This window comes from Mesoplodon bidens (assembly GCF_964165515.1).
Source record: "Mesoplodon bidens genome assembly, chromosome: 9".
Classification (NCBI taxonomy): domain Eukaryota; kingdom Metazoa; phylum Chordata; class Mammalia; order Artiodactyla; family Ziphiidae; genus Mesoplodon; species Mesoplodon bidens.
Window position 1 is genome coordinate 103,495,960 of NC_138166.1, and position 19,182 is coordinate 103,515,141.

General features: G+C 40.4%; 1 protein-coding gene across 5 annotated transcripts in view; it reads left to right on the plus strand.

Moving 5' to 3' along the window:
- The window catches only part of DPP6 (dipeptidyl peptidase like 6), a gene marked incomplete at both ends in the record, with an annotated part of 1,069,187 nt that overhangs the window by 637,021 nt on the left and 412,984 nt on the right, over positions 1–19,182 (plus strand). For all 5 annotated transcript variants that reach the window (XM_081243456.1, XM_081243458.1, XM_081243455.1 and 2 more), the window contains one exon: positions 8,440–8,554. In XM_081243456.1, coding sequence (XP_081099582.1) covers positions 8,440–8,554 — 115 coding nt within the window. The remainder of the gene's footprint in view (positions 1–8,439; positions 8,555–19,182) is intronic.

The following is a 19,182-nucleotide window of genomic DNA, read 5'->3' on the forward strand; positions in this document are numbered from 1 at the left end:
CCAGTTACTTGAGGCTGAGGCAGTGAGGGGGGCGCTCACAGTGTGGAAACATAGCTCTGGCATCCATGGGTCGGGGAGGAGGGCAGTTAGGATCATCTGTCAAGAGGCATCTAGTACTTTGACAGACGGTTGCATCAGGGTGGCGAGCCGTTTTGAAAAAATGAGTTAAATTATTTTAGACTCTGTCATTAAATTGCTGGTGGTTCTTGCCTTTGAGTCTTGTTTGTTAGTTACTTAATTTTATTGAGTGCCTGCAGGGATTTGTGACATTGGGAAATGATGTGTTGAGCTTGCTAAAAAGCTGCCCTGGTATAGGAAACTTGTCTCACAATCGCCTGTGGGTTTCAGTGAGTCAAGGCAAAGACAGACGGTATCTAAAGATGCTTTGAAGGCATCGTTATCGTACACAGCAATGTGAGATTCAAATGCTCGATTTTAAATGCTGCCACTTACTTTCATAGCCATATTTTTACTGAAAGGGGTTTCTCTTGGGCATGATATATTGTGAAATTTCTTCTGACGGTGATCGGGTCGTAGTGCCCTTGCTTTTGTGATTTATGGAACAACATGATACCTTTAAAACATTCTATCAAAATAGGTCCAAGTTAGCCTGAGCTGTGAAGGGAAGAATGACTTAACATTTTGAGTTAATTTCATAAAGAAACTATCAGACACAGTCAGTTAAACTGAAGAGCCTAAAATAATTTCACTTCTGGTGATGAGTTTGCAGGTAAAAAATAATGAAGTTTTAAGAGAAAGATAATTACACTCAATATTTTGCCTGTTTGGTCTTCTTCTTCTTCCTTTTCTAGAGGAACTGGCAGAACAGGAGATTACTCCTCCAACAGTTTTGTTGAGTTGCAGGTAGAGGGTGATAGCTGCCTTAGTAGTAGTGGTGGATTTGATTTCGAAGTGCTGTGCCCTCAGGCGGTAATGTTAGTTAAATTCATGTTATGTAAGTCAACCTCGGAAGTTTCCAAATTCAGAGGAGAAAAGGAGACTGGATCCCAGATCAGTCTGTAAGGCTGACAGAGAACAGGTGGTGAGAGCCCAGGACAACCTAAGGAGTGGGGCATCCGTATAACCCAGAGGAAGATGATGGAGAGAGAGTGCCCAGGGGAAGAGGGGTCACCTGAGCGTGGGTCTGATAGCTCGGCCGTGTCAGCTCCTCTCTGTCACCAAGGTGGTGATGATTCGTAATTAACTGCCAGATCTCGAAAGAAGGGCCTGTCAACCAAATTTAATTTCTTTTTTTTTTAAGATACTTTTTTGATGCGGACCATTTTTTAAGTCTTTATTGAATTTGTTACAATATTGCTTCTGTTTTATGTTTTTCGGCTTTTTGGCCGTGAGGCATGTGGGATCTTAGCTCCCCATCCAGGGATCGAACCCACACCCCCTGCATTGGAAGGCGAGGTCCTAACCACTGGACTGCCAGGGAAGTCCCCAAACTTAATTTCTAATTAGTGAAATCAATGGAAGCTTTTTGAAGGATAAGGCTCCACCCTCCACCATGAGCACTATCTCCCTCTCACACAGCATTGGTTGCTTCCATCTTTCAGGATTGGCTGCCCAGCCCACCCCAGCCCTATAGTCAGTTACAGAGTCACTGACATGGAATCAGCGTTAATTAGTATCTTGTGGCCACAGCCATCATCCATTCCTCACGCTCAGGACAAGCAAAAGCACCCAAAGTACTTAGAAGACACAAAACAACAGTCACGGGAGGGGAGAATTTCAAGGAGAGGAGAACTCTCCCTGCGAAGGATTCCCGGTCTCTGTTGAGCTGCTGATTCACATATATTCTCTGGGAATATTTTAAACTATCAGTGACCTAACTTGGATCTAGTGATATCCCAGAGAAGGTGTCTTTCCATTTTGAGAGCCAGAAACAGTCTTCTAATCTTAATATTCTTCTGAAAGCTGCTTCATAGAAGAGGAGATTGATTGGCTCAAAGATGGGTTATTGTGAGAAAAACAACTGAGTTCACTTCCTCCTTCTGTGGTGAGTGGGCCATCTGATTGACCCCTCTGCCTTCAGCAATGGGAAGTAAAATGCAAAATCGCCAGCTGTTCCCATCATGGCTGGCAAGGCCTGGACCTCGGCTGCCGCTGCGGGCCCTGCTCTCCTTTTGCCACGCCCAGCGCTCCTGCACTTGCAGCTTCCCGTGCTCTGACCTCCTAGGACGGGGGGCTTCTTTAGGAGAGGACTCGGTATCATGCAGAAATCATCCTCCAGTCTCACTTCTGCTGGCCGTGGCTCCTTTGTCCGTTTAGCCACGTGAGGCTATACCCACAGTGCATTAAACAAAGTGCCTATGATGCGTGGAAACATGCAAGTCGGTTATTGCTGCTTGAGGAATGCACTGCTTTGTGGTGGAGTCTCACAGCTGCAACCTGTGTCACCCTACTTTGGGGACCCAACAAAAGTTAAAATGCTGATTTCTCCTCATTAGAGCTTGGGGTGCAAAGAGAGTGGATGAAAGGAATGATATCTCTGTATCCTTTACTTTCTTTATCAAGTACAGGAAATTTAATGTGCTTTTGACTTTCCCCATATTGTATGTCAGATGTTGCTGGGACATTGGTAGTGAGTGCAATAAATAGTAAAGCAATGTTTATTCAGGTTTCTATAATTTTCATAAATTATAATGGGCTTTCAGACATGTTTGCATTTATCCTGTGACAACCACGCTCTAGATTCCTCTTGTTTCCCACCCCTTTCTTTCTTTTCTCCACCTTTGTAGTCTCGGTTTCTACTATTGAAATAATCACCCCTGAGTTTTCATTTGGGTCTCTGCTCCTCATCAGAAGGCATGAAGTCTGATAAAGGTAGCAGGGAAATTCTGTGAGACAGATGGAGCTCAGGATGAGATAAGATGCATCGATTTTAGGGAGGAGCATGCAGTGGAGTTATTCTTGAATCAGTTCACGGGATATGGTGGAGTCTGTAAGCATTGTTTTAATCTGTATTTCTTCCATTTCCGTTGTAAAATTGGCACAAAAATATCAAGCTCTAATCATGAATTGCTAAGATAATAGCATTCTGGAAAGATGAATTTTATATTTAAAACAACCAAACGACCTAGGAAAGCGTTTAGTTTGGTTTTACTTCCTTGTTTGTTTTCTTTTTGCCTGAGTTAAAAATAAGTATGAGCAACAGTTATGTCACTAGGGACAAGGGGATTGCCAGCCTTAGATGTCAGTTTGCATTACGTCTTTTAGGACCGATTGCTATTTATGGCATAGTTAATGCAATTGGGGTTGTATTAACGCTTTACTTTCTGCATCAGCCAGCAATTGCATCTCTGACAGGTGTGCCGGCAAACAACAACGTTCCTTCTCATAAAGGCATCTGTGGATTCATTCATCCATTCAGCCCACAGCCCCTGGGCGCTGTGGTGCCCTAGGCTTTGTACCAGGCATTGGGAACATGAACATCCAGCCCACTTCTTTAAGTAGCTTCCAGTCTGCCGATGGCACAGGCATTCAATACATCATTTCATAGCGCAATAACATTACAGAAAAGCATTTACAAAGTGTTGCAATTGCTTCCAATTGAAAAGAATAATAAACTCTGCCTGTGAAACCAGGCACAGCTTCCTAAAATGTCAAAGAGAGAAGATATTTTAGCTGACAACTAAAGAATGCGAAGGGGTTTGCCAGAGAGGAATGTCAGGAGACAGAAGTCAATGGTATGTGCGAAGCTGGGGGTGGGGATTGGGACACAGGGGGAAATGGTTCCTGGAGCAGAGAGTGGGGAGGGCTTAGGCTTGGCTCAGAGGGAGAGGGAAGGAGGGGAGACTTTCTTTGCAGTGATGTGCAAAGGGCTTTTTACTTGAGCGCAGAAGACAATAGCCTCAGAGAGGTCTCTAAATGCAAAAGGGGTACATAAATGTGTCCTGACACCTAGGTATGTATTCTCTGCTCCCAAAAGCATGGTTGACTGACGTTTTCTATTATGTGCCCAGGATCAACCACTTCTCACCACCTGCACCACTACCACCTGGGACACACCTCCATCCTGGCCTCCTAGTGGCTCCCTCCTGGGCCCACCCTTGCTTCCATATTCTTTGCTCTCCATGAAGCAGCTCCCCTGGGGATCTTTTTGTTTGAGTCTGGTTCATGCACTGATGTCTCATATGCGTTGCACTCAGAGGAAAAGCCAACCCGCGCCGTGGCATCCAGACCCTACTCTCCTGCACTGTGGCATCCAGACTCCCGCCCTCCTTGCTCAGTGTGGTCATCTCACTCACATCACTATGGCCACCCTGGCCCCTGTCTCTTTGCTGTCCTCCACACCAGAGCACACACTATCTTACAGACTGTATTCCTGCCTCTCCCTCTACCTGGATTGTTTGCCCTCAGATGTCAGCCTGGGTCTTACTCTGTCTGGGGCTGCTATAACACAACACCATAGACCAGGCAGCTTAAACACAGAGATTTATCTTTCACAGTTCTGGAGACTGGAAGTCCAAGATCAGGTTGCCGGCTGTAGTATCTGGTGAAGGGCTCTCTCTTTGGGTTGAAGATGGCCCCCTTCTCTCTGTGTCCTCACACGGCCTTTCCTCCACGTATACAGGTGGAGAGAAGGGAGGCAAGCTTTCTGGTGTCTCTTTTTATAAGGGCACTAACCCTATCACGAGGACCCCACCCTCATGACCTCACCTAACCGCGATTACCTCCCAAAGGTTCCATCTTCATGTACCATCACATTGAGGTTTAAGGCATCAGTGTATGAATTTAAGGGGGAACACAGTTCAGTCCACAACAGTCTGATGTGTTTCTTCCCAGCTGCACTTCTTTCAGTTTCTGTTCAAATGTTTCTTTATTAGGAAATCTATCTGACCTCTTTATATACAAAGAGGTGACAAGACCCCCTCAGTCCTGTTTTTTTCTTCTTCTCTTAGTGTGTTTATCTGTTTATTGTTTGTCTCCCATCCCTGTACTAGAATACAAGAAAGGAATATGGAACAAATGAAAGCTCTTGGACTTGTCGGGTTGGTAATAGTGCCATAACAGGTTCTCAGAACAGGGCTTGCCAGAGTAAGCCTGGATAAAATATCGATGGATGGATGGATGGATGGATGGATGGGAGATTTGTTCACCTTCTTAGGCCAGTGTTTAATTATAAACATACTTTTTCATTTTATTGCATCTGTAAGATATGCATGATTACCAAACAGAGCGGAGAATATATTACAGCCTCAATCTCATCATTCTAGGCAAAAATATGTAATTCTGTTGAGGGATGCACTACTGAAGCTCAATATTTCAGGGGATAATTTATTAACTTCTCTTGCCCTTCATGGGAAGCAGGAACAGTTCTACTCATTTTCCATAATTCAACTCCTGCAAGTTAAGATGAGGAAGTCTGAATTTGGAATGCCAAGTTAGATGTTCAAGTTAGATTTTCACTGTTAACCTGCATTCTAACTCAAAAACCAGATCTATGTTCTGGTTTTACCTGTGTAAAAATTAAATATGCATATATCGACCAGGACTGGAGAGGAAGATGGAAAAATGAAAACTTTTGTTTTCTTGGAACCATTAGCTAGATGGTTCATGGTTTGTTTGGTTTTTCCTCCTCTTTGTTTTCTATTATTATTGTAGTAATATTGTTTGTGTAGTTAAAAAAAAAAATTACCTGCACTCTGAAAATGAAATTTGGCTAAAGACTGTCTGCATTTCTGTGGGTAAAATTACCCTGCTTTTTAAAAGTAAGAATGTTACCTGAAAGACGTGTGGTTCATCTGTACTTAAAACATGGCATCAGTGATCCAGAATCACTTCACTTCAGTGGGCTCTGCTATCAGTGCCTGCTTGGTTATCCTGTTGTGCAGTCGTCCATCCAGTAATGTACACTGACTTGGTTTTCTGTGCAAAGTCTTTTCTTGGCCCAGTGAGCATGCAGGGAGCAGAGTCTTTGTCCTCCTTCTGAACTGTCCTGACTTTCATTCAAGTTCCCACTGACTGGAGCCACCTCACGGTTCTTCATCTTTCTTTTCCCTGCCCCATGTGTCCATAGAATGTACACTGTGTTAGACATTTTTAAGATCTCTTATATCCACCTTCCTCCGTGGGCTCGCCCTCCTGGATCCCTGGGAGCTGTTCATCCACCCTGCTCACTTCCTGGTGAAGCAGCCCATTCTGTCATGAAGCAATACTAGTGGTTAGAAATTCTGAAGGTTTTTTGATACATAATTCTGTCTCTGTGAAATTTCCTTTTGGTTCTAACTCTGGCATCTGGACTATGCAGAAGAAGTCCTCTGTCTGGCATGTGATAATTCAAATAGACAGAGACTAAGTATTTGGTTTTTGAGTCTGAACCCTTCCTTCAGCCTTACTTCATATGACATATTTTGCAGTGTCTCTGTCTTTGGGTCCTCTTTGTAGAAACACTCTCTCTGTCCATCGTTATCTCTGACAATATCCAACCTAGACCTAGGACACCATATTGTGAGCATACTTGGGCCAGGGAGGGACCTACTGGGAACATCACTGTAACATCATTCAAGTACACTTTTGCAAGGAAATTAGTTACGTTACTGGCTGCTCAAGAAGTTGATGCAAAGCAGAAGTCTTAGGTTTTTTTTTTTCATATAAACTTTTATCAGTGCATCTAATAGATGTATTTAAAACACATTTTAGAATCCTAGATTATTCTTATTAGAAACAAGATTTGAAAGATACCCATTGTTTGAGCTGATGAAGACAATACCACTAATTTCATCATTCTTCATCTTGATAAGATTCAGTCTTGAGTATGAAATCGTTATGGTTTTGATTGTTACCCTGGGATTTAATCTGAACAATGTTTGAGAAATGTCCACTTCGGGTCTGTGGGAGATCATGTACACTGTCATGGTCTTAGGAATAGTACTACTGCAAGATTTATGCTATTCACAGCTTTGGTGAGAATGGCTTATTTCCTCTGTAAATGAAATGAAAAGCTGCTGAGATCTGGTCACTTCTTGTCACTGGCCAGCGACTTCCTCCCATAGGAAATGAGGTTGACTCAGTATAACCTTTCGTCATAATTTCATACTCATGTTTAGTCTTATTTTTAAGTGCTGAAAAGCCACTCTTTAGTAGGCAAATTCAGTTCTCAATGGCAAATAAGCATACTGGTAGAAATTTCTAAAAACTGTAGAACACTTTCCTGCTAAGGTTTTAATGGTCCTCAGAATTTTTCTTAATTGGATAACCTAGATGGCCAATATTAATTGTTTGGAGTCAAATTTTTCTTGATTCTATAACCTAGGTAGCCAATATTAAATATTTAGATGTCAAATATTATTTACTATCCCATGGTTGAATATTATCTATATTTTGATTTACAGAAATCCGATACATTCTAATGAACTTTCAGCCTTGGATAAGGGTGTATTTATATATCACGTTGCCTACTTTTTGAGGCCATCTCCATTCTATTGCATTTTGACTCGCAGTTAATGCGAGTCGCAATAGTGGGCGCTATAAGAGAGAATATTTTGTGATCTGTGTATAGGCAGAAGGGTCAGTAGTTCATTTGCAGTGTGACCATATGACTTAATTTGCCCTGGAGAGTCCCAGTTGCTCTTGTATAATTAATAATAATTATTATTGGTATGTAACTATTATATTTATTATTGATTATTAATATTACCCCCCTTTGTCTCTCAAATGATCCTAGTTTGGACTGTAAATTATATAATCATCCTAATTTGAAAGGAACTGAAAGTTTGGTCTCAGCAGCCAATATGCCTGATTAATTTCCTAGATCTTTTCAACCTTTAGCATTCTTTAGCAATGTCTCCAGATCCGCCTCATACCCCCAACACCTGCTATAATGCGGTCCCTGGAGGGGACTAATACCTAGAAAAGGGGTAGGTGGGTTACCCAGTGAAGCAAGACCTGGGAAGTCTTAAAGCTTTGTTTGAGGAGCTATAGAAGGAAGAAAAGACCCAGGATGGTGAGAAGTAGGCAAATGTTGATTAAAATTGGCACATAGTATGTGCTAAATAAATGTTTGAATTTGGTAGCCTGAAATAGGACTTAACAATGTGGATGTCAATGAAGAGAAAGATGAGAGAGGTCTTAGGGCTGGAAAATTCATCATACTTGGGTTTGATTCGATGGGGGTTAATAGGTTGGCTGTAATAAGAAACAGCACAATCACCCTATGCTGTGGAATCTAGTTTATTGGGTGGAGAAGCATTAAGTTACACAAAAGCTGTAAACATAATATCCGATTCTTCTTGAGATAAGGCTTTGCCGTGAGATAGAGAAGGGAACCTGGGGCCTTTGGACACTGAGGCAGAGGGCAGAGAAAGGAGTTGATCATAGCTTCAAGGATGAGAATACACCTGAGCTCTTGATTTGAATGAAGTGTATCCACTGGCTTGTTTTAGTTCCTTCTTTTACTCACAGAGTTTCTCTTTCCTGCTGTTGCTTTAGGAGCTGGTGGGGAGTAATCCTCCACAAAGAAACTGGAAAGGCATAGCGATCGCACTGCTTGTCATCCTGGTCATCTGCTCCCTGATTGTCACCTCAGTGGTGCTGCTGACACCAGGTACTCACGTTTATTCTAAAAAAGCAAGCTGCTGTGAGGGAGAAAGGGCATAAGTTTACTCTGAGATGTTTTCTAAGTAACTACCTGTTATATAATTTATTTTTCCCAGGTTCTAATTCTCATCGTGCCATATGTTAAAATGATGTAATACACTTTCAATAAAAGAGATCTATTTTACATGCTTTGAATTTGTTTAGATAATTGTTGACTGGGTGGCAATTCTTGGCATCTATTAAAATTCACAAGTATTTATTTATGCTTGATGAGCTTAAAGATGGTGTCATTATAAATATAATTTTATATCTCTAATGGCATTCCTGGGTGTTTTATCGAGGATGAATTAAGAAAATTATGAAACCAACATATATTGAATGTGAACTAAGGATAAACTAAATATTAGATACTACTGATGAAATAAAGGACGTATAAAACAGAATCAGAAGTCTCTCAGGGAAGAAAAATACACAAAAATTGTCCGCAAAAGTCTACAGAAAAAAACGTATGTAGAGATGGATTATTGAAAGTTTCAAACATAAGTTGTATAGAAGCTGAGAGGAAAGAGAGAGAGAGAGAGACCCTTTATGATAAAGTTCATGGAGAAGTGGGCTTTAATGGAGTGGTAAGAATTTAGTAGCAAGAGAGTGGTGAGATTAGGGCAAGAAGAAAGCCTTTGCCCATAGGATAAACATGTGGGGGTCATGATAGGAAAACATCATACCATATATAAACAGTGTGTAGCTATCCATTCCCCTTGTCGTATTAGGTGTCAATTTGTGTGGCCAAAATAAATGTTCCAATCCTCAATAAATAGACTACACGGGTATTAGACTTTAAGAGGGAAAAAATGCAATGTAAAAAAATTTTTGATACGTACAAAAAGTGCAGGCAAATTTTGAGGTATGTTTAAACTATAATCACAAAACTTAAATGGAAAAAGAGTAGTTTGAACCCTGAAACCAAAACTCAAGAAAGGTATCACAAGAAAACTACAGACCAGTATCTCTTATGAATATAGATGCAAAAACCTCAGCAAAATACTAGCCAATAGAACCAAATTACCAGCAACATATAAAAAGCATTATACACCATGATCAAATGGGATTTATCCCAGGAAAAAAATTTGGTTTAACATATGAAAAATCAATGTAATACACCCATATTGATAGGATAAAGGGAGAAAAAAACATGGTCATCTCAATAGATGCAGAATAAGCATTTGACAAAGTTCAGAATCCTTTCATGATAAAACGTTCAATGAGCAAAGAAAGAAACTTTCCCAACCTTATAAAGAGCATCTATAAAAAGCCCGTAGCTAATGTACTTAACAGTGAAATACTGAAAGTATTCCTGCTAAGATCAGAAATAAGACAAGGATATTCACTCTCACTATTTCTTTTTTTTTTTTGCATTGTTTAATTGAAGTATAGTTGATGTACAATACTATATAAGGTACTGGTGTACAATATAGTGATTCACAATTTTTAAAGGTTATACCCCATTTATAGTTATTATAAAATGTTGGCTATATTTCCCATATTATACAATTTTTTTTTTGAAATTTTGAATTTTATTTTATTTATTTTTTCATACAGCAGGTTCTTATTAGTCATCAGTTTTATACACATCAGTGTATACATGTCAATCCCAATCACCCAATTCATACCATCCCCACCCCCACCCCCCCGCCACTTTCCCCGCTTGGTGTCCATACGTTTGTTCTCTACATCTGTGTCTCAGTTTCTGCCCTGCAAACCAGTTCATCTGTACCATCTTTCTAGGTTCCACATATATACGTTAATATATGATATTTGTTTTTCTCTTTCTGACTTACTTCACTCTGTATGACAGTCTCTAGATCCATGCACATCTCAACAAATGACCCAGTTTTGTTCCTTTTTATGGCTGAGTAATATTCCATTGTATATACGTGCAACATCTTCTTTATCCATTCATCTGTCGATGGGCATTTAGGTTGCTTCTATGTCCTGGCTATTGTAAATAGTGCTGCAGTGAACATTGGGGTGCATGTGTCTTTTTGAATTATGGTTTTCTCAGGGTATATGCCCAGTAGTGGGACTGCTGGATCATATGGTAATTCTATTTTTAGAGTTTTAAGGAACCTCCATACTGTTCTCCATAGTGGCTATATCAATTTACATTCCCACCAACAGTGCAAGAGGGTTCCCTTTTCTCCACACCCTCTCCAGCCTTTGTTGTTTGTAGATTCTCTGATGATGACACTCTCACTATTTCTGTTTAACATTGTATTGGAGATTCTAACAATTAGGCAAGGGAGAAAAAAGACACCCAGGTAAAAAAGAAGTAAAACTATCTCTATTCATAGATGGTATGATCTCATGTATAGAAAATCTTAAAGAATCCACAAACACAAAAAATAAAACATAACTAATAAAGTTCAGCAACATTGGAAGATACAAGACCATTATACAAAAATTATTTATATTTCTATATACTAGTAATGAACAATTCAAAAATGAAATTTAGAAATGATTCCACTTACATTAGTTTCAAAGGGAATAAGTCAACGGTCTGCAACCTTTTTGGCACCAGGGACCGGTTTCGTGGAAGACAGTTTTTCCATGGATGGGGGTGGGGAGGGATGGTTTCAGGATGATTCAAGCACATTACATTTATTGTGCACTTTATTTCTATTATTATTAAATTGTAATATATAATGAAATAATTATACAACTCACCATAATGCAGAATCATTGGGAGCCCTGAGCTTGTTTTCACTTGCCACTCACTGATAGGGTTTTGATATGAGTCTGCAAGTGATTGATTTATTATCTCTGTGCAGTCAAACCTCTCTGCTAATGATCATCTGTATTTGCAGCCGCTCCCCAGCGCCAGCATCACCGCCTTGGCTCCACCTCAGATCATCATAAGGAGTGAGCAAGCTAGATCCCTCTAATGCGCAGTTCACAGTAGGGTTCGCACTCCTGTGAGAACCTAATGCTGCCACTGATCTGACAGGAGGTGGAGCTCAGGCAGTAATGCAAGCTATGGGGTGTGGCTGTAAATACAGATGGAGATTCACTCACTTGCCTGCTGCTCACCTCCTGCTGTGCAGCCCAGTTCCTAACAGGCCATGGACTGGTAGCGGTCTGTGGACCAGGAGTTGGGGACCCCTGGAATAAGTTACTTAGAAATCAACAAAGAAGTATAAGACTTGTACACTAAAAATCACCAAAGATAATTGAAAGAAATTAAAGAAGACCTAAGTAAGTGGAAAGCTATCCCCATGTTCCTGGATTAGAAGATGTAATAGTGTTAACATGGCAGTACTTCACAAATTTATCTACAGATTCAACCCAATCCCTATCGAAATCCCAATTAGTTTTATTGCAGAAATTGACAAGCCAATTCTAAACTTCATATGAAAATGCTAGGTACTCAGACCAGCCAAAACAATCTTGGGAAAAAAAAAACAGTTGAAGGACTTACATCTCTGATATTAAACTACCTCTAAAGCTACAGTAATCAAAGCATTGTGGTACTATCCTAAGTATAGTTATATAGGTCGATGGAATAGAATGTAGCGTTCAAAAATAGACCCATACAGTTATTTTCCATTCATTTTTGACAAGGGTGCTAAGACCATTTCATGGGGAAAAAGTAGTCTTTTCAACAAATGGTACTGGTACAACTGGGTATCTACATGCAAAGAATGAAACTGAACTCCTACCTCACAGCCTGTACAGAAATTAACTCAGTGTGGCTCAACAACTGAAAAATAAGAGCTAAAACTATAGCACTCCTAGAAGAAAACATAGGAGTAAATCTTTGTGACCTTGGATTCAGCAACTGTTTTTTATATATGACACCAAAAGCACAAGCAACTCAAGAAAAAATAGATAAATTAGATGTCAGCAAGCATAAAACATTCTATGTGTTAAGGAACACTATGAAGAAACTGAAAAGACAACCCACAGAATGGGAGAAGCTTATTTGCAAATCATATCTTCAATAAACGTCTAACGTCCAGGTTATTTAAAGAATTCTTACAACTCAAAACAAGAGACGAACAATTTAATTTAAAAATGGGTAAAGGATTTGAACATTTCTCCAAAGAAATACCAATGGCCAGGAAGCACAAGAAAAACGCACTACAGCATTAGTCATCAGGAAAATGCAAATCAAAATCACAGTTAGATGCCTATATACACATATTATTTTTTGTGCATTTATTTTTTATACAATTTGTAAAGGTTACACTCCATTTACAGTTATTACAAAATATTGGCTCTGTTCCCTGTGTTATACTAAAAATCCTTGTAACCTGTCTTACACTCAATAGTCTGCACGTCCCACTCCCCCACCCCTATACTGCCCCTCCCCTCTCTCTCCCCACTGGTAACCACTAGTTTGTTCACTGTATCTGTGAGTCTGCTTCTTTTTTGTTATATTCACTAGTTTGTTGTACTTTTTGGATTCCACACATAAGTGATATCATACAGTATTTGTCTTTCTCTGTCTGACATTTCACTTAGCATAATACCCTCCAAGTCAAATTCAAAAAATATATATATATTTTTTTAAGCAAAATAGCAAGTATTTGTGAGGATGTGGAAAAATTGGAACCTTCATTCAGTACTAGTAGGAATGTAAAAGTGTGTAGCCTCTGTTGAAAACATTCTGGTAGTTCCTCAAAAAATGAAACACAGAATTACCATACGACCCAGTCATTCCACTCCTAGGTATATACCCAAGGAAATTGAAAATATATGTTCATACAGAAATTTGTATACAGATATCCATAGAAACATTCATAACAGCCAAAAAGTAGAAACAACCCAAATGTCCCTCACCTGGTGAATAGATAAACAATTGTGGTATATCCATACAATGGAATATTATTCAGCTATAAAAAATGAAATACGGATGCATACTACAGCATAGATACAACTTGAAAACATTGTGCTACGTGCGCGAAGTTAGACAAAAAGGCCACATATTATATGATTTCACAGTAGACAAATCTATAGAGATAAAAAGTAGATTAGTGGTTTCCAGGGACTGGAAGTGGGGAGAGTAAGAAATGTCTGCTAATAGGCATGAGATTTCTTCTTTTATAAAGACATTATAGTTTTAGGGCAGTTTTAAATTCACAACAAAATTGAGAGGAAGGTACAGAGATTTCCTACATATGCGCTGCCCCACACATGCATGGTTCCACTCATTATCTACATCCCCACCAGAGTGGTACATCTGATACAACTGATGAACCTACCTCAACACATCATAATGAGACCTCTTTTGGGGGTGATGCAGATATTCTGGAATTCGATAGTAGTGATGAATGCACAATTCTTTAACACATATAAAACTACTGAGTTGTATACATTAAAAAGGTAAACTTTATGATATGTGAATTTTATCTCAATTAAGATGTTAGCGTATGGGCTTCCCTGGTGGCGCAGTGGTTGAGAGTCCGCCTGCCGATGCAGGGGACACGGGTTCGTGCCCCCGCCGGGAAGATCCCACATGCCGCGGAGCGCCTGGGCCCGTGAGCCATGGCCGCTGAGCCTGCACGTCCAGAGCCTATGCTCCACAACAGGAGAGGCCACAACAGTGAGAGGCCCGCGTACCGCAAAAAAAAAAAAAAAAAAAAAAAAGATGTTAGCGTAAACAATGGTGGGAAAGTTGTTTAAAAAAGTGATTCAGGGAGAACCTTCAAGATGGTGGAGGAGTAAGACGTGGAGATCACCTTCCTCCCCACAAATACATCAAAAATACATCTACATGTGGAACAAGTCCTATAGAACACCTGCTGAATGCTGGCAGCAGACCTCAGACTTCCAAAAAGGCAAGAAACTCCCCACATACCTGGGTAGGGCAAAAGGAAAAAAGTAAAACAGAGACAAAAGAATAGGGACAGGACATGCCCCTCTGGGAGGGAGCTGTGAAGGAGGAAAAGTTCCCACATACTAGGAAGCCCCTTCACTGGCGGAGACTGGAGGTGGGTGGGGGGGACGTTTCAGAGCCACGAGGAGAGCACAGCAACGGGTGCAGAGGGCCAAGTGGAGAGATTCCCGCACAGAGGATCGGTGCCGACCGGCACTCACCAGCCCGAGAGGCTTGTCTGCTTACCCGCCGGGGTGGGCGGGGCTGGGAGCTGAGGCTCGGGCTTTGGAGTTCAGATCCCAGGGAGAGGACTGGGGTTGGTTGCGTGAACACAGCCTGAAGGGGGCTAGTGTGCCACAGCTACCTGGGAGGGGGTCCAGGAAAAAGTCTGGATCTGCCTAAGAGGCAAGAGACCATTGTTTTGGGGTGTGTGAGGAGAGGAGATTCAGAACACTGCTTAAATGAGCTTCAGAGATGGGCGCAAGCTGCGGCTATCAGCGCAGACACCAGAGACGGGCATGAAACGCTAAGGCTGCTGCTGCAGCCACCAAGAAGCCTGTGTGCAGGCACAGGTCACTATCCACACCTCCCCTCCCAGGAGCCTGTGCAGCCCACCACTGCCAGGGTCCCATGATCCAGGGACAACTTACTCGGGAGAACATACGGCGTGCCTCAGCCTGTTGCAACGTCACGCTGGCCTCTGCCACCACAGGCTCGCCCCGCATTCTGTACCCCTCTCTCCCCCTGGCCTGAGTGAGCCAGAGCCCTCAAATCAGTCGCTGCTTTAACCCCCTCCTGTCTGGGCGAAGAAGAGATGCCAGAAGGTGACCTACATGCAGAGGCAGGGCCAAACCCAAACCTGAACCACAGGAGCTGCGTGAACAAAGAAGAGAAAGGGAAATTTCTCTGTGCAGCCTCAGGAGCAGCAGATTAAATCTCCACAGTCAAGTTGATGTACCCTGCATCTGTGGAATACCTGAAGAGACAACGAATCATCTCAAAATTAAGGCGGTAGACTTTGGAAGCAACTGTAGACTTGGGGTTTGCTGTATGCGACTGACTAGTTTCTGATTTATATGTCTATCTTAGTTTCGTTTTTAGCACTTATTATCATTGGTGGATTTGTTTATTGGTTTAGTTGCTCTCTTTTTTATTTAAAAAATTTTTCTATTTTAATAGTATTTTAAAAAATTTTTTGTTTTAATTATTTTATTTATTTTATTTATTATTTTTCTTTCTTTCTTTTTGCCTCTGTTTTCTTCTGAGCCGTGAGGCTGACAGGGTCTTGGTGCTCTGGCCATGTCTCAGGCCTGAACCTCTGATGTAGGAAAGGTGAGTTCAGGACATTGGACCACCAGAGATCTCCTGGCCCCCCGTAATATCAATCGGCAGGATCTCTCCCAGAGATCTCTGTCTCAATGCTAAGACCCAACTCGACTCAACGACCAGCAGGCTCCAGTGCTGGACACCCCGTGTCAAACAACTAGCAAGGCAGGAACACAACCCCACCCATTAACAGAGAGGCACCAGTCCCCTTCACCAGGAAGCTTACACAAGCCACTAAACCAACCTTACCCACTGGGGGCAGACACCAAAAAAATCAGGAACTACGAACCTGCAGCCTGTGAGAAGGAGACCCCAGACCCACTAAGTTAAGCAAAATGAGAAGACAGAGAAATACACAGCAGATGAAGAAGCAACATAAAAACCCACCAGACCAAACAAATGAATAGGAAATAGGCAGTCTACCTAAAAAAGAATTCAGAGTAATGATAGTAAAGATGATCCAAAATCTTGGAAATAGAATGGAGGAAATACAAGAAACGTTTAACAAGGAACTAGAAGAACTAAAGAGCAAACAAACAATGATGAACAACACAATAAATGAAATTAAAAATTCTCTAGAAGCAATCAATAGCAGAATAACTGAGGCAGAAGAAAGGATGAGTGACCTGGAAGATAAAATAGTGGAAATAACTACCGCAGAGCAGAATAAAGAAAAAAGAATGAAAAGAATTGAGGACAGTCTCAGAGACCTCTGGGACAACATTAAACACAACACGTTTGAATTATAGGGGTCTCAGAAGAAGAAGAGAAAAAGAAAGGGACTGAGAAAACATTTGAAGAGATTATAGTTGAAAACTTCCCTAATATGGGAAAGGAAATAGTCAGTCAAGTCCAGGAAGTGCAGGGAGTCCCATACAGGATAAATCCAAGGAGAAACATGCCAAGACACATATTAATGAAACTATCAAAAATTAAATACAAAGAAAACATATTAAAAGCAGCAAGGGAAAAGCAACAAATACAAGGGAATCCCCATAAGGTTAACAGCTGATCTTTCAGCAGAAACTCTGCAAGCCAGAAGGGAGTGGCACGACATATTTAAAGTGATGAAAGGGAAAAACCTACAACCAAGATTACTCTACCCAGCAAGGACCTCATTCAGATTTGATGGAGAAATTAAAAGCTTTACAGAGAAGCAAAAGCTAAGAGAATTCAGCACCACCAAACCAGCTTTACAACAAATGCTAAAGGAACTTCTCTAGGCAGGAAACACAAGAGAAGGAAAAGACCTACAATAACAAACCCCAAACAAGTAAGAAAATGGTAACAGGAACATACATATCAATAATTACCGTAAATGTAAATGGATTAAATGCTCCAACCAAAAGACATAGACTGGCTGAATGGATACAGAAACAAGACCTGTATATATGCTGTCTACAAGAGACCCACTTCAGACTTAGGGACACATACAGACTAAAAGTGAGGGGATAGAAAAAGATATTCCATGCAAATGGAAATCAAAAGAAAGCTGGAATAGCAATTCTCATATCAGACAAAATAGACTTTAAAATAAAGACAATTACAAGAGGCAAAGAAGGACACTACATAATGATCAAGGGATCGATCCATGAAGAAGGTATACCAATTGTAAATATTTATGCACCCAACTTAGGAGCACCTCAATACATAAGGCAAATGCTAACAGACATAAAAGGGGAAATCAGCAGTAACACAATCATAGTAGGGGACTTTCACACCCCACTTTCACCAGTGGACAGATCATCCAAAATGAATATAAATAAGGAAACACAAGCTTAAATGAGACATTAAACAAGATGCACTTAATTGATATTTATAGGAGATTCCATCCAAAAATAACAGAATACACTTTTTTCTCAAGTGCTCATGGAACATTCTCCAGGATAGATCATATCTTGGGCCACAAATCAAGCCTCGATAAACTTAAGAAAACTGAAATCGTATCAAGTATCTTTTCCGACCACAATGCTATGAGACTAGATATCAATTACAGGAAAAAAACTGTAGAAAATACAAACACATGGCAGCTAAACAAAACACTACTAAATAACCAAGAGATCACTGAAGAAATCAAAGAGGAAGTCAAAAAGTACCTAGAAACAAATGACAATGAAAACACAACAGCCCAAAGCCTATGGGATGCAGCAAAAGCAATTCTAAGAGGGAAGTTTATAGCAACACAATCATACCCTCAAGAAATAAGAAACATCTCAAATAAACAACCTAACCTTACCCCTAAAGCAATTAGAGAAAGAAGAACAAAAAACCCCCAAACTTAGTAGAAGGAAAGAAATCATAAAGATCAATCAGAAATAAATGAAAAAGAAATGAGAGAACGATAGCAAAGATCAGTATAACTAAAAGCTGGTTCCTTGAGAAGATAAACAAAATTGATAAACCATTTGCCAGTCTCATCAAGAAAAAAAGGGAGAAGACGCAAATCAATAGAATTAGAAATGAAAAAGGAGAACAACTGGCACTGCAGAAATACAAAGGATCATGAGAGATTACTACAAGCAACTCTATGCCAATAAAATGGACAACCTGGAAGAAATGGACAAATTCTCAGAAAAGCACAACCTTACGAGACTGAACCAGGAAGAAATGGAAAATATAAACAGACCAATCACAAGCACTGAAATGGAAACAGTGATTAAAAAATTTCCAAGAAACAAAAGTCCAGGACCAGATGGCTTCACAGGTGAACTCTATCAAACATTTAGAAAAGAGCTAACACCTATCCTTCTCAAACTCTTCCAAAATATAGCAGAGGGAGGAACACTCCCAAACTCATTCTACGAGGCCACCATCACCCTGATACCAAAACCAGACAAAGATGTTACAAAAAAAGAAAACTGCAGGCCAATATCTCTGATGAACATAGATGCAAAAATCCTCAGCAAAGTACTAGCAAACAGAATCCAACAGCACATTAAAAGGATCATACACCATGATCAAGTGGGGTTTATTCCAGGAATGCAAGGATTCCTCAATATATGCAAATCCATCAATGTGATACACTGTATTAACAGACTGAACGATAAAAACCATCTGATCATCTCAATAGATGCAGGAAAAGCTTTTGACAAAATTCAACACCCATTTATGATAAAAACTCTCCAGAAAGTAGACATAGAGGGAACTTACCTCAACATAATAAAGCCCATAAATGACAAAAGGACAGCCAACATCCTTCTCAATGGTGAAAAACTGAAACCGTTTCCACTAACCTCAAGAATAAGACAAGGTTGCCCACTCTCACCACTATTATTCAACATCATTTTGGAAGTTTTAGCCACAGCAATCAGAGAAGAAAAAGAAATAAAAGGAATCCAAATCGGCAAAGAGAAGTAAAACTGTCACTGTTTGCAGATGACATGATACTGTACATAGAGAATGCTAAAGATGCTACCAAAAAACTACTAGAGCTA